Source organism: Ranitomeya variabilis, chromosome 2, assembly GCF_051348905.1.
Source record: "Ranitomeya variabilis isolate aRanVar5 chromosome 2, aRanVar5.hap1, whole genome shotgun sequence".
In the NCBI taxonomy this organism is placed as follows: Eukaryota; Metazoa; Chordata; class Amphibia; order Anura; family Dendrobatidae; genus Ranitomeya; species Ranitomeya variabilis.
This window is the reverse complement of record NC_135233.1, coordinates 510,456,501-510,469,943: the sequence shown is the minus strand read 5'-3', so window position 1 is coordinate 510,469,943 and position 13,443 is coordinate 510,456,501. Positions and strand designations below refer to the sequence as shown.

The window sequence follows — 13,443 nt, the reverse complement described above, 5'->3', positions numbered from 1 at the left end:
GGCTCCGTCACTAAGGGGTTAAAGGTCCATAAATTGATTATAACTGGTACCAGAAGCTGAAACTGCACTCCAGCATGATAATTAAGCAGAATTTCTGATGTTCTACATAGAAAATAGCAGTATGAGACCCCTTCATTTCCACAGGTGTACAACGAGCAAATCCGTGACCTTCTTGCAAACTCTGGTCCTCTTGCCGTGCGAGAAGATGCTCAGAAAGGAGTGGTCGTTCAAGGGCTAACACTGCATGAGGTATGAGGTTTGTGAGAGGAGCCAAAACCCTTTTAACGGTAGCCCTTAAGTATATACGGTATACATTTACCTCTTCAGCATCAAACTACCCTGGGAATATTGCCCGCATATAGTAATGACGTATGTGGACACCATGGTTTCCCGTGTTTGGTTTGGGAGGCATTCAGGCTGCACAGCTCTGGAAGAGGGTGAGGTGTTGGGGTATGTGCGCACACTGAGTATTGGCAGTGGATTCTTCACCAAAAATCAAAAGTGCTGTGGAAAATATGCACATTTGTGACTAGTTCTTGCATGATGTGTTTTTTTTTTTTTGTTTTTGTTTTTTTCCCTTTTAAAGGTTAGAGCCGCGGAGCTAGAATTACTAATGTGCAGGGTTCACCAGAACCGCTACGTTCCAGGCAAACATGACACCCATCCCCACTGTTGCACATGTTCTATAGGTTCCAGACCTTTGATGGAGACTATATCTCCTTCCCCCCCTCGGTTAACTTGTTGTTGCACATACCAGTTTAATACATCCCAGAACTCGCGCTCTGTAATTTAATCTTACATCCACTCCTTTTCTGCGCCAGGTACTATTTCGTCAACAGTCCGCCAGCACTATTGGGACGTTAGCTTCATTATGCAGTGATCCTGCCATTGTTCAATGGCTTGCCTACCCTTTAATGCCCCCCACTCAATTATGACTATGCAATTTGACTGACAGGATAGCAAGAGTAGAGAACACAGACCCATTCTCACCTTCTGTACTCAGGGTGCTAGAGACGGAGTACATTAGACAGGGAGTTAGACATCTTACCATCACCCAGAGGCCGACACTTTGGTGTCAGCGTGTCATTTGGGTACATTTTGTTAGCTGGTTTATTCGCCATCAGATGAGCCTCAGTTTATTGAAACCGAGAGCATTTAATTATTACCAGACAGTAACTCTGGACTGATGATGGTAAAAGGCTGTTATTCGTAAGTTATTGATGATTACTGATAAGTCATTGATTGGTAATGTTGTGTTTTTGCGCTTTTATAATCATTTTACTTTCCCTGAAATATCTAAAGCCAAAATCTGCTGAAAATATCCTCCAACTGATGGACTACGGGAATAAGAACAGAACTCAGCATCCCACTGACATGAATGCCACTTCTTCAAGATCACACGCTGTATTTCAGGTGAGTGAAAATGGGGTGGTATTAATAGCTCCTAAGTGCAAAGATAAATCTCCCCCGTTGTCAGTTCAATTTCTGAATAATTTTGTGTCTTTTTGCCATAGATATACTTAAGACAGCAGGACAAAAGTGCTAGTATTAATCAAAATGTTCGCATTGCTAAAATGAGTCTTATTGATCTGGCTGGTTCAGAACGGGCAAGTGCCACCAATGCGAAGGGGGAGCGGCTACGCGAAGGCACAAATATTAACCGTTCCTTGTTGGCTCTAGGAAATGTAATTAATGCTCTGGCAGATCCAAAGGTGAGTGAACAGAATTTTTCTTTGTGGGTCTTATTTTCTTCTTTCTCTCCCTCTCCTTCTTTCTCTCCCTCTCCTTCTTTATCTCCCTTTCTTTTTCTCCCTCCCCCTTTCTCTCTCTCCCTCTCCCTCTCCCTCTCTCGAATATGTTTAGAAAAGTGAGTTGTGTAAATCTGAACTGAACAAGGCCACCATTGGACCAACACATATATTAAGAATTACAGCAGAAATTAGTGGATATTGTAGTGAAGGGCAGCCAAAGATGTCCCAAATGTAGTGAGATCTGTGCATCTCTTAATAAATACATGTGGCACACTTTACTCCAGAGCCAAACATTTTAAGACTTGCATATGCAACACCTGTGTATGCAGCTTCACCATTTGCTCTGAAAACTGTGATCTGTTATAATAAAGTTCTTAATGAATGGTCAGCTCACAGTGGTTTTAGGCTGCACCGTTGTCTTTGCTGATATTGTAACTGAGCACATATCTCAAAACACACACCAGTAGCATTTTAGTTAATAAATATAAAAGAGATAACCGTATCAATATACATATTCATGCTACATATGGCGGACTACAGTAGTGGGCCAATCGTTATAAATATAAACCGAACGCACACGAAGAAAACAACGATCCACAGGCCAGAAGTATATTGAAAAATATAACAAACTTTATTTTACAAATATAATTAAACAGGTGAACTAGTGGGTACTCCCACAGGACATATGAATAAATTCAAACAGCAAAAAAGGGACATGGATGAATTGGCAGTAATAGGTAATCAAATAATCGTATGAAGAGCCTAGATTATGAACTACTATAATCACAAAGTTTCTATCCCCACAATAATATAGCGGTGGTTCAAGGCAATAATCGTTATGGTTGTTAGCACATATATTTTAGACAGGTGATGCCATAGAGTCTACCATGATGTTAAAATGAACAGGGAACAGACTAAGTATAATCCGATATAGAATAATCACATATTAGTCTTACCCAGTGTATAGCCAGAAACCACCGAACAAGTGATCAGGGGACCTGCCAGTGCCATCCACGTCACACGCGCGTTTCGACACAGCCTTCGTCAGGGGGCTTCTTATTCTAGTATGCTGGAGTCCTTGTGGGTAGGCTGGGATTTTAAATTCACTGTTTTTTTTTTTTCTTTCATATTATACAGACAAAGCAAACATCAGAAAATACAATCCTCCGTCCCCCTACCTCACACCCCAACAAGGTGAAACACAACAAAATACATAAATAGATAGCACATTCTTGGTTCAGCAAAGAGGAGGTATGTGGAGTAGGCGTTTAAAAAAGACCCATCTGATCGCTCTGCAGTTCATGTGATGCAAAACCAGAGCTGTCAATCCAAGAGGCCAAAGATTCCAAATTTAGTTATTCCATTTCTCTATAGATAAATGCATCTTTAAAAGTTGAGCAAATAGTAAATCCTATTTATGAACTCAGGGATTGTAGGAGTCTGATCAGTAATCCAATATTGAGCTATTCATTTTCTAGCAATGTACAACATTGGAGAGATGGCAGTTTTACCATTTTCGTCAATATTCAGGTCTTCAATGTAACCCAGTATACATACCAAAGGTGTGGAATCTGTTTGTACTAAATAAACTATGATGTCTAGTGCGCCTTTCCAGAAGGAGTCTAAGTCAGGGCAGGACCAGAGCATGTGTAGCAAGTCTGCTGGATTGGATGTGTTCTGAGCCCAATGTCGAAAAGGATTGTAGGTGTCCTATAGACCTGATGTATAACATATAGCTGAGAAGGTATGTGGGATCCTCTTAAAGGGAACCTGTCAGCAGGATTGTACACCGTAACCTACAGACAGTGTCAGGTCGGTATAGTTATACTGATTAAAATGATACCTTGGTTGATGAAATCTGTCTTATGGTTGTTCTTTAATCTTTATTTTCAGTTTTTAGTTACTAACTAGGGGCAGGTCAGTGCGGGATCAGTGACCTGTCTGCAGTCTGCATTATGAATATCTAATCAGAGCCCCACATGAAGACCCCACCAGGCCTGCTCTGGGGCAGGAGCATATCAGTAACTAAAAACTGAAAATAGAGATTAAAAAACAACCACAAGATGGATTTCATCACCAAAGTATCATTGTAATCCGTATAACAGCGCCGACCTAACACTGTGTGTAGGTTACTGTGCACAATCCCGCTGACAGGGTCCCTTTAATGATATTTGGGAAGTCCTGTCTAAGATGTCCTGCCAGTGCTCATCATCAATAGGACCCATCAATCCCTCCCATCTTGCTTTACAGCATATAGGATATTTACCTATAAACTAGATCCAAGATTGCACTGTACAATACTGATATCAACCCTCCCGAGCTGTGTGAAGTGGCTATTCTGTGTATGGTCATATTTTTAGTAAACAATATGTCCTGATATGATTGTCTTAATATTTATAGAATTCAGAATGAGGTAGTCCTTCCTCCGTTTGTAGCTGAGAAAATTCCCTGAGTATATCGTCCTTTTAAAATATGAGGCTGTCTGAGTATCCCTCCCAGTGTCCAGTTCCCAAAATCCAGGCAATCCAGATAAGACATACTGATAGGGAATTTAGATTGTGAGCCCCATCAGGGACAGCGATGATATTGTGTGCAAACTGTAAAGCCCTGTGGAATATGTTAGCGCTATATAAAAATAAAGATTTATTATTTTTATTTTTTATAAGTTAGGTAGCCATGGGATTTTCTAAAGTTCGGTGTACTGAGTTGTTCCTTGTATGCCCTGTAGCTCTTAAGGTACCTTCACACTAAACGACTTTGCAACGATAACGATAGCGATCCGTGACGTTGCAGCGTCCTGGATAGCGATATCGTTGTGTTTGACACGCAGCAGCGATCTGGATCCTGCTGTGATATCGCTGGTCGTTGCTGAAAGTCCAGAACTTTATTTGGTCGTCAGATCGGCGTGTATCGTCGTGTTTGACAGCAAAAGCAACGATGCCAGCAATGTTTTACAATGGTAACCAGGGTAAATATCGGGTTACTAAGCGCAGGGCCGCGCTTAGTAACCCGATGTTTACCCTGGTTACCATTGTAAATGTAAAAAAAAAAAAAAAAAAAGTACATACTCACTTTCTGATGTCCGTCAGGTCCCTGGCCATCTGCTTCCCGCACTGACTGTGAGCGCCGGCCGGCCGTAAAGCACAGCAGTGACATCACCGCTGTGCTCTGCTTTTACTTTACGGCCGGCCGGCGCTCCCAGTCAGTGCGGGAAGCAGACGGCCAGGGACCTGACGAACATCAGAAGGTGAGTATGTAGTGTTTTTTTTTTTTTTTTTACATTTACAATGGTAACCAAGGTAAACATCGGGTTACTAAGCGCGGCCCTGCGCTTAGCAACCCGATGTTTACCCTGGTTACCCGGGGACCTCGGCATCGTTGGTCGCTGGAGAGCGGTCTGTGTGACAGCTCTCCAGCGATCAAACAGCGACGCTGCAGCGATCGGCATCGTTGTCGATATCGCTGCAGCGTCGCTTAATGTGACGGTACCTTTACTCTCCACCAAAGTTGATGATTTGATACTACAGTAGGGGTATGATGGTCAGGGAGGTTAGTTAGGCTTTCCATGTTGACCCTGGACACTAGCTGTCAGCTACACTTACTAATGTTATTGTTATCTAGTGTTTAATGCTTTGCTATCATATGTACTGTTAAGTAGTGGTAACCTGGGCATGCCATTATGGCTTGACGACTCCTGCTGGCGACTAGATGCATTGATAGTGCTCTTTGTGTTCCACTCAAAATTATGTTAGCAATAGCAATACGCTTATGTGGATACCATCATTTTTTGCTATGCTGTTTGCTCAGTAGTGGTGCCACTTATATCTGTTTGGCTCATGTACCAAGCATTCTCTTGGCTACCAGTTTTTAAACTTTGTGTGTTTAAAAGTTAAATCTTATTTATTTTTATCCTAATAAAGATTTTTATAACATTTGTTCTATATACGCATCCTTTTCATATATTTTCATGCATGCAGCGTAGAACGTGTAGGAAAGGAGTATTTTCCTGATGAAGAGGTCAGATAGACCTTGAAACGCGTTGAATAAACCACCAGAGCTTTTCATTACATTTGAATCTGTATTATTGTGGCAGTGCGGACTTAATACACAAACTATCCTGCACAACGTCTCAGAAGGTCGCGTGGGCGGCCCGTGGATCTGCAGCAGCCGATGCGCACATGCTTTTCTTTACACCATCAGGTGAGCAGCTCACTGTTAAAAAACTGCACTTAATCTGAGGATAAGACCCTATATGCGCATTTTGTCTCCCTAATCTACTAGTACCAGAGACACTGACACACGTAGACCCATTCAAATGAATGGTCTATGCACATGTCAGCATGTTTTCAGGGACCGCATAACGTGCCACACACGTGAACACTGAGAACAGTGCACACTGTCCTCTGTGTGCACGGACGGCCAGCGGGGAAGAAGTGCTACTGTAAGCGCTGTTTCCCTGCGTGTGGTGCTGAAGCCGGCTGTCATCCCTTTTCCCCTGCTTTGCCGGCGAGCAACCTGAGGAGGGGAGAATGAAAGAAAAACCCGACGTGGGGTCCCCGGGCTGCTATTCTCAGGCTGGTAAGGGGCCATGGATATGAGCCCCCCAGCCTAAAACAGCTGCCCGCAGCTGCCCAGAAAAGGTGCATTTATTAGATGCGCCAATTCTGGAGCTTTGCCTGGTTCTTCCCACTTGCCCTGTAGAGGTGGCAAGTGGGGTAATGAGGAGTTAATGTCACCTTCCTATTGTAAGGTGACATTAAGTAGGCTTAGTAATGTAGAGGTGTCAATAAGACACCTCTGCATTACTAATCCTTTAGTTAAAGGGTTAATTTAACACCACACAGTAAGAATAAAGTATTTTAATGAAATTAAACAATAAACACAGTTTTGCCATCTTTATTAGCCTGCCAATCCAAGCAAAGCCCTCGATCTCCTGTTAAAAAAAAAAAAAAAAATCATCAAGAATATACCCATAACTGTCCGGTGCACAGTCAGTCCCACGCCGTGATCCATGTCTGGGGAATGTACAGTTTACAACCGGGAGCGTGCTAATGCGACCGCTTCCAACTGTAAACTACTGGTGAATGAATGAGATGCTGCGGGCGCAGGCTCTGTAACTAGCGGTGATTGTCACTGAGTCTGTGCTCGCTGCTTCTCATTCATTCCCCAGTAGTTTACAGCTGGGAGCGGTCGCATTAGCAGCACTCCTGCTTGTAAACTGTAAATTCCCCTAGATATGGATTCCTGCGTGGGGCTGACTGTACGCCGAAATGGTATGGGACATTGTTGTTTATTTTTTTTAACCCCTTCACCCCGAAGCCTGTTTTCACCTAAGTGACAGGGCCAATTTTTACAATTCTGACCACTGTCACTTTATGAGGTCATAACTCTGAAACGCTTCAACGGATCCTGGTGATTCTGACTTTGTTTTCTCGTGACATATTGTACTTCATGATAGTGGTAAAACTTCTTCGATATGACTTGCATTTATTTGTGAAACAAAAACAGAAATTTGTCGAAAATTTAGCAATTTTCAAATTTTTCGGTTTTATGCCCTTAAATTAGAGAGTTATATCACATAATATAGTTAATAAACAGCATTTCCCACATGTCTGCTTTACATCAGCACAATTTTGGAAACATAATTTTTTTTTGTTAGGGAGTTATAAGGGTTAAAAGTTGACCAGCGATTTCTCATTTTTGCAACAAAATTTGCAAAACCATTTTTTTTACGGACCACCTCACACTTGAAGTGACTTTGAGGGGTCTATATGACAGAAAATACCCAAAAGTGACACCATTCTAAAAACTGCACCCCTCAAGGTACTCAAAACCACATTCAAAATTTTTATTAACCCTTCAGGTGCTTCACAGGAATTTTTGGAATGTTTAAAAAAAATTGAACATTTAACTTTTTTTTTACAAAATTTTTACTTCAGATCCAATTTGTTTTATCTTACCAAGGGTAACAGGAGAAATTGGACCACAAAAGTCGTTGTTCAATTTGTCCTGAGTACGCCGATACCCCACATGTTGGGGTAAACCAATGTTTGGGCACATGGCAGAGCTCGGAAGGGAAGGAGCGCCATTTGACTTTTCAATGCAAGATTTGCTGGAATTGAGATCGGAACCCATGTCCCGATTGGAGAGCCCCTGACGTGCCTAAACAGTGGAAACCCCCACAAGTGACACCATTTTGGAAAGTAGACCCCCTAAGGAACTTATCTAGATGTGTGGTGAGCACTTTGAACCTCCAAGTGCTTCATAGAAGTTTACAATGTAGAGCCGTAAAAAAAAATTCATATTAATTTTCACAAAAAAATGATCTTTTCGCCCCAAATTTTTTATTTTCCCAAGGGTAACAGGATAAATTGGACCCCAAAAGTTGTTGTGCAATTTTCCTGAGTACGTTGATACTTCATATATGGGGATAAACCACTGTTTGAGCGCATGGCAGAGCTCGGAAGGGAAGGAGTGCCGTTTGACTTTTCAATGCAAAATTGGCTGGAATTGAGATCGGAACCCATGTCACATTTGGAGAGCCCCTGACTTGCCTAAACAGTAGAAACCCCCCACAAGTGACCCCATTTTGGAAAGAAGACCCCCTAAGGAACTTATCTAGATGTGTGGTGAGCACTTTTAACCCCCAATTGTTTCACTAAAGTTTAGAATGTAGCGCCGTGAAAATTAAAAAATCATTTTTTCTTTCCACAAAATGATGTTTTAGCCCTCAATTTTTTTTTTCCCAAGGGTAACAGGAGAAATTGGACCACAAAAGTTATTGTCTAATTTGTCCTGAGTACGCTGATACCCCATACATGGGGGGAAACCACTGTTTGGGCGCACGGCAGAGCTCGGAAGGGAAGGAGCACTGTTTTACTTGTTCAAAGCAGAATTGGCTGGAATTGAGATCGGACACCATGTCGCGTTAGGAGAGCCCCTGATGTGCCTAAACAGTGGAAACCCCCCAATTCTAACTGAAACCCCAACCCTAACCCCAGCCCTAACCCTAGCCCTAACCCTAATGGGAAAATGGAAATAAATACATTTTTTAAAAATTTATTATTTTTCCCTAACTAAGGGGGTGATGAAGGGGGGTTTGATTTACTTTTATAGTGTTTTTTTTGGCGGATTTTTATGATTGGCAGCCGTCACACAATAAAAGATCCTTTTTATTGGAAAAACAGTTTTTGCATCACCACATTTTGAGAGCTATAATTTATCCATATTTTTGCCCACAGAGTCATGTGAGATCTTGTTTTTTGCGGGACGAGTTGACGTTTTTATTGGTAACATTTTCGGGCACATGACATTTTTTGATCGCTTTTTATTCCGATTTTTGGGAGGCAGAATGAACAAAAACCAGCAATTCCTGAAATTCTTTTAGGGGGGGCGTTTATAGCGTTCCACGTGTGGTAAAATTGATAAAGCAGCTTTATTCTTCAGGTCAGTACGATTACAGCGATACCTCATTTATATAATTTTTTTATGTTTTGGCGCTTTTACACAATAAAAACTATTTTATATAAAAAAAATAATTGTTTTTGCATCGCTTTATTCTGAGAGCTATAACTTTTTAATTTTTCTGCTGATTATGCTGTATGGCGGCTTTTTTTTTTTTGCGGGACAAGATGACGTTTTCAGCGGTACCATGGTTATTTATATGCGTCTTTTTGATCGCGTGTTATTCCACTTTTTGTTCGCCTGTATGATAATAAAGCGTTGTTTTTTGCCTTGGTTTGTTTTTTTTTTTTTGCGGTGTTCACTGAAGGGGTTAACTAGTGGTATGGTTTTATAGAGCGGGTCGTTACGGACGCGGCGATACCAAATATGTGTACTTTTATTGTTTTTTTTTTATTTACATAAATAAATGGATTTACTGGGAAATGTTGTTTTTTTTTCCTTTATTTGGGGATTTTTTTTTTTTTTTATACATTATATTTTTTTTTTTTTTAACTTTCTACTATTGTCCCAGGGTGGGACATCACTGTATTACATCAGATCGTTGATCTGACAGTGTGCATAGCACTCTGTCAGATCAACGATCTGACAGGCAAGCTTAGGAGGCTTTCCGGCGCCTGCTCTCAGCAGCTCTTGCAGGTGCCGGCAAGCCAGATCATTTTATGACCCGGAAGGAGTCCCGCGGCCATCTTGGATCCGGGGACTCCTTCCGGATCACCGGAGCAACGCGTTCTCATCGCGTTGCTCCGGTGGGAGAGCGCAGGGAGCCCCCCGTCCCTGCGCGATCCCCCTCTATCAGAGGGGTTAAATGCCCGCGTTCGGCGCTAGCGCCGATCGTGGGCATCGCTGCGGGGTGTCAGCTGTCATATACAGCTGACACCCGCACCCGATCACCGCGGCGCTCAGCGTGAGACCGCGGTGATCGGTGTGCCGTACTAGTACTGCGGCTGGCACAAATGCAGTGCCGGCAGCGCAGTACTAGTACGGTGCATGGCGCGAAGGGGTTAAAGGAGATCGAGGGCTTCGCTTGGATTGGCAGACTAATAAAGATGGCAAACTGTGTTTGTTGTTTTATTTCATTAAAAGACTTTGTTCTTACAATGTGGTGTTTTATTAACCCTTTAACAACTATAGGATTAGTAATAGAAAGGTGTCTTATTGACACCTCTCCATCACTAAGCCGGCTTAATATCACCTCATTACCCCACTTGCTACTTCTACAGGGCAAGTGGGAAGTGCCTTTTCTGGGCAGCTGCAGGCTGCTGTTTTTAGGCTGAGGGGGGCCCATATCCATGCCCCCATAGCAGCCGCACCTGTGAGTCTTGCTAGGTTGGTTTAAAAACATGGGGGGACCCCACGTTGGGTTTTTCTTTCATTCATTCTCCCCTGCTCGCCGGCAGAGCAGGGGAGAAGGGATGACAGCCGGCTTCAGCACCACACGCAGGGGAACAGTGCTTACAGTAGTGCTTCCTTCCCTGGCGGCTGTCCATGTGGTACTGATGCGGCACACGGTTGCCACACGTGTGCTGCATGTAACACACACACACACACACACACAGACACGGTTTTTCCAGTACCGGAAATATCAAGACGTGTGAAACCGGCCTAAATCATGGATTCATCTGTGTAGACCTTAAAAAGGATTCCTCTCTAAAATTTCAAGATGTTTTGCTCACAAAATTCCTAATTACATAGGATGCAAAGTTATGAAGCAGAATGGGGTTTCCGTGGCCACTAACATCCCATGCCTTTGTGCTGTTCAGGGACAGTTTGCATGAATCAGAGGGAGACAAAAACAGACTTGGAGTCACAGCATGTAGTTACTTCCACTCACAAAGTGTCCGTTCACTTCCTTTCGTCTGCCAGTAAATGTCTCCAGCACTGTCATTTCACGTTCTAACCCAGCAAACAGCTTTACTTGTCACCCTTCAATGCCTGGCTGGTACTAATAGCACTGCAAAGGGCAATGGAGGATGTTTGCAGCACCACTATATAGGTCTTTAGATTAGTTTTCTTTGTTTTAATTTTTTACTTTCTAAATATATTATTTTCTTTAAAAATCGGAGGCAGTATGCATGCCTGTATGGGTGCCTATAACATTCCCCAGGGGATGTTCATGTTGGCAGGGATGAGCACATTACTAGAGTTTAGGGCCAGTTAGTCCACTTTATGTACATTTGTCTCTTCAGCAGCTTCTCCAGAGCTTTCATGGAAATCCGTAAAAGACCATGTCACTCAGTCTATAATAATGAGGTTGAGGGTGGGATTGTGGAAAAAAGTAAAATTGTATTTACTCAATGTGTTTTTTTCCGTTTTTAACTTGTGTTTAATGTATTTATGGTTTTTGTTTGTCTTAGAGGGCAGAATTGCTTTTTTGCATTGTTTAGCTAGAGATGCATGCATAGTGTGGTAGTTCCGTTTCCCAGCCAATGGATTTGGAATTGGACTTCTCTCATGAGTTTCCATACTGCTGAATAGCCCTGCGCACTAAGGGGGCTAAATATAACCACAGATTAATCATCTTTGGTGTTTGACATCCATCTGTATTCAATATGACTTTTCGTATTTTTATATGGTTCCTGTCTCACCGTTTGGCTACTAAGATTTCCCAAAGGCCCTTCTAAATAATATCCCTTAGTCACCCTGCTCCCTCAATTGCAATCATTAAAGGGAAGGTGCCACCAGTTTTCTTGTAGTTTGTTTTTTTGTGAAATTAAGCTTAAAATAGTAAATAAAATGTACTAATGCAATGTTTGCACTGTTTGCAAACATTTCTATATGAAAAATATTATATATTTTCTTACAAATATATATATATTGACCACTAGGGGGAGCATTTTCCGTTTTAGACCTCAAGCAGCTATAGTAAGACTTACCAGCTTTACTGTTAGCTGGAAAATCTGGGCAGTAACTGCTGACATCAGCATTTCCCTCCCCTTTTGGGTGGTCTAACATCCCTGGGGCAGAATGAAGAGCAGCATCACAGGGCAGAGCCATTTTGTGTGTGACTGCCCTGTGATCTGCTATCACCAGCAGTTTATAGTTTATGTGGTGTGTATGGAGCAGCATTGTCTGTGCAGAGCTGTCTGTGCCTCATCCCTCAGTAAGATAAGAAGGAGCTCCAGGTCTGCAGTGAATGGCCAGGCATTGTGGAGGGAGGGGAGAGATACATTGTATGGCAGAGACAGGTGTCAGGTGTCCCCTCTCTCTGCAGGCTGGGAATGAGGGTCTGTGTGTGAGGGGGGAGGCGGAGACACAGCAGGAGAAGCACACAGGGCAGCATGTGAGGGGCAGAGGATGTCTGCCCAGTGCCTGGAGTACAGAGGAGCAGTGCACATTTCTCCTGTGATAGAGAGTAAGTGGAGCTGGGCAGAGAGCACTGGGCTATAATAAAATGGCGGCTAGTCACACCTACAGCAGTGAGTTGTGCAGCCCACAGAGGCGTGCCCAGCTCACTGCTAACACCTCTCCAATGTTATAGATAGGGTCCTCGCCGGTCTATTATCTCCTATGTCCATGGGGTGCTGAAAAATGACACAGTTAGTGCCCTGCTACTGCTGCAAAACCAAAATGTCAGCCCCCAGTTCCTTCTTTAAACACATATAACACACGAAATCTGTTTCACATGCATTTAAAACTTGGTTATAGCAGCATGTTATGCTACATTACAGTGATTTATTAATAATCTACAAACGCGGTACCTTACCTTTAAGTAATATGTTGTACGTTTGTCATAATGCCACTGTTTATGCACTTTTTTTTAGCAGTAATAAGTTTTGCAAGGTCTTAACAACATTACATTTGAAAAAAACTAGGATAAACAGTGTATAGAAACCCTACAGTAAATAGAAAGTAACACTTGGTTAACATTTTATTTACAAGTAAAAGCCACCCCACCACAAGATCTACCTAAGGCTTCTTTCACACTTCCGTCGGCAGGCGTCCAGCAGGATGCGTCACTGCGACGTATCGACAGAGGTCTGAAAAATTGTGGAAAACGGATGCAACGCATCCTGTGTCGTGAGAGAGAGAGAGATTGATTCCCCTGACTAGAAAATCCTTCCAGGCATGCTCAGAATAAAAAAAAAAAAAGGGGGATACGTCACTGGATTCCAGTTTTTGACGGTCAGAGACGGATTCTGCATCCATAGGCTTCCATTATAGCCAACGACGGACAGCGCATGACCCGTCGCTGACCGATTTTCCGACGTGCAGAAAAAACGTTCCTCTG

At 42.6% G+C, this 13,443-nt stretch overlaps 1 protein-coding gene across 2 annotated transcripts in view; it reads left to right on the top strand.

Moving 5' to 3' along the window:
• KIF18A (kinesin family member 18A) overlaps positions 1–13,443 on the top strand; it is a 174,212-nt gene that overhangs the window by 72,244 nt on the left and 88,525 nt on the right. For both annotated transcript variants that reach the window (XM_077288046.1, XM_077288047.1), the window contains 3 exons: positions 145–249; positions 1,303–1,413; positions 1,515–1,712. In XM_077288046.1, the coding sequence (XP_077144161.1) occupies positions 145–249; positions 1,303–1,413; positions 1,515–1,712 (414 nt within the window). The remainder of the gene's footprint in view (positions 1–144; positions 250–1,302; positions 1,414–1,514; positions 1,713–13,443) is intronic.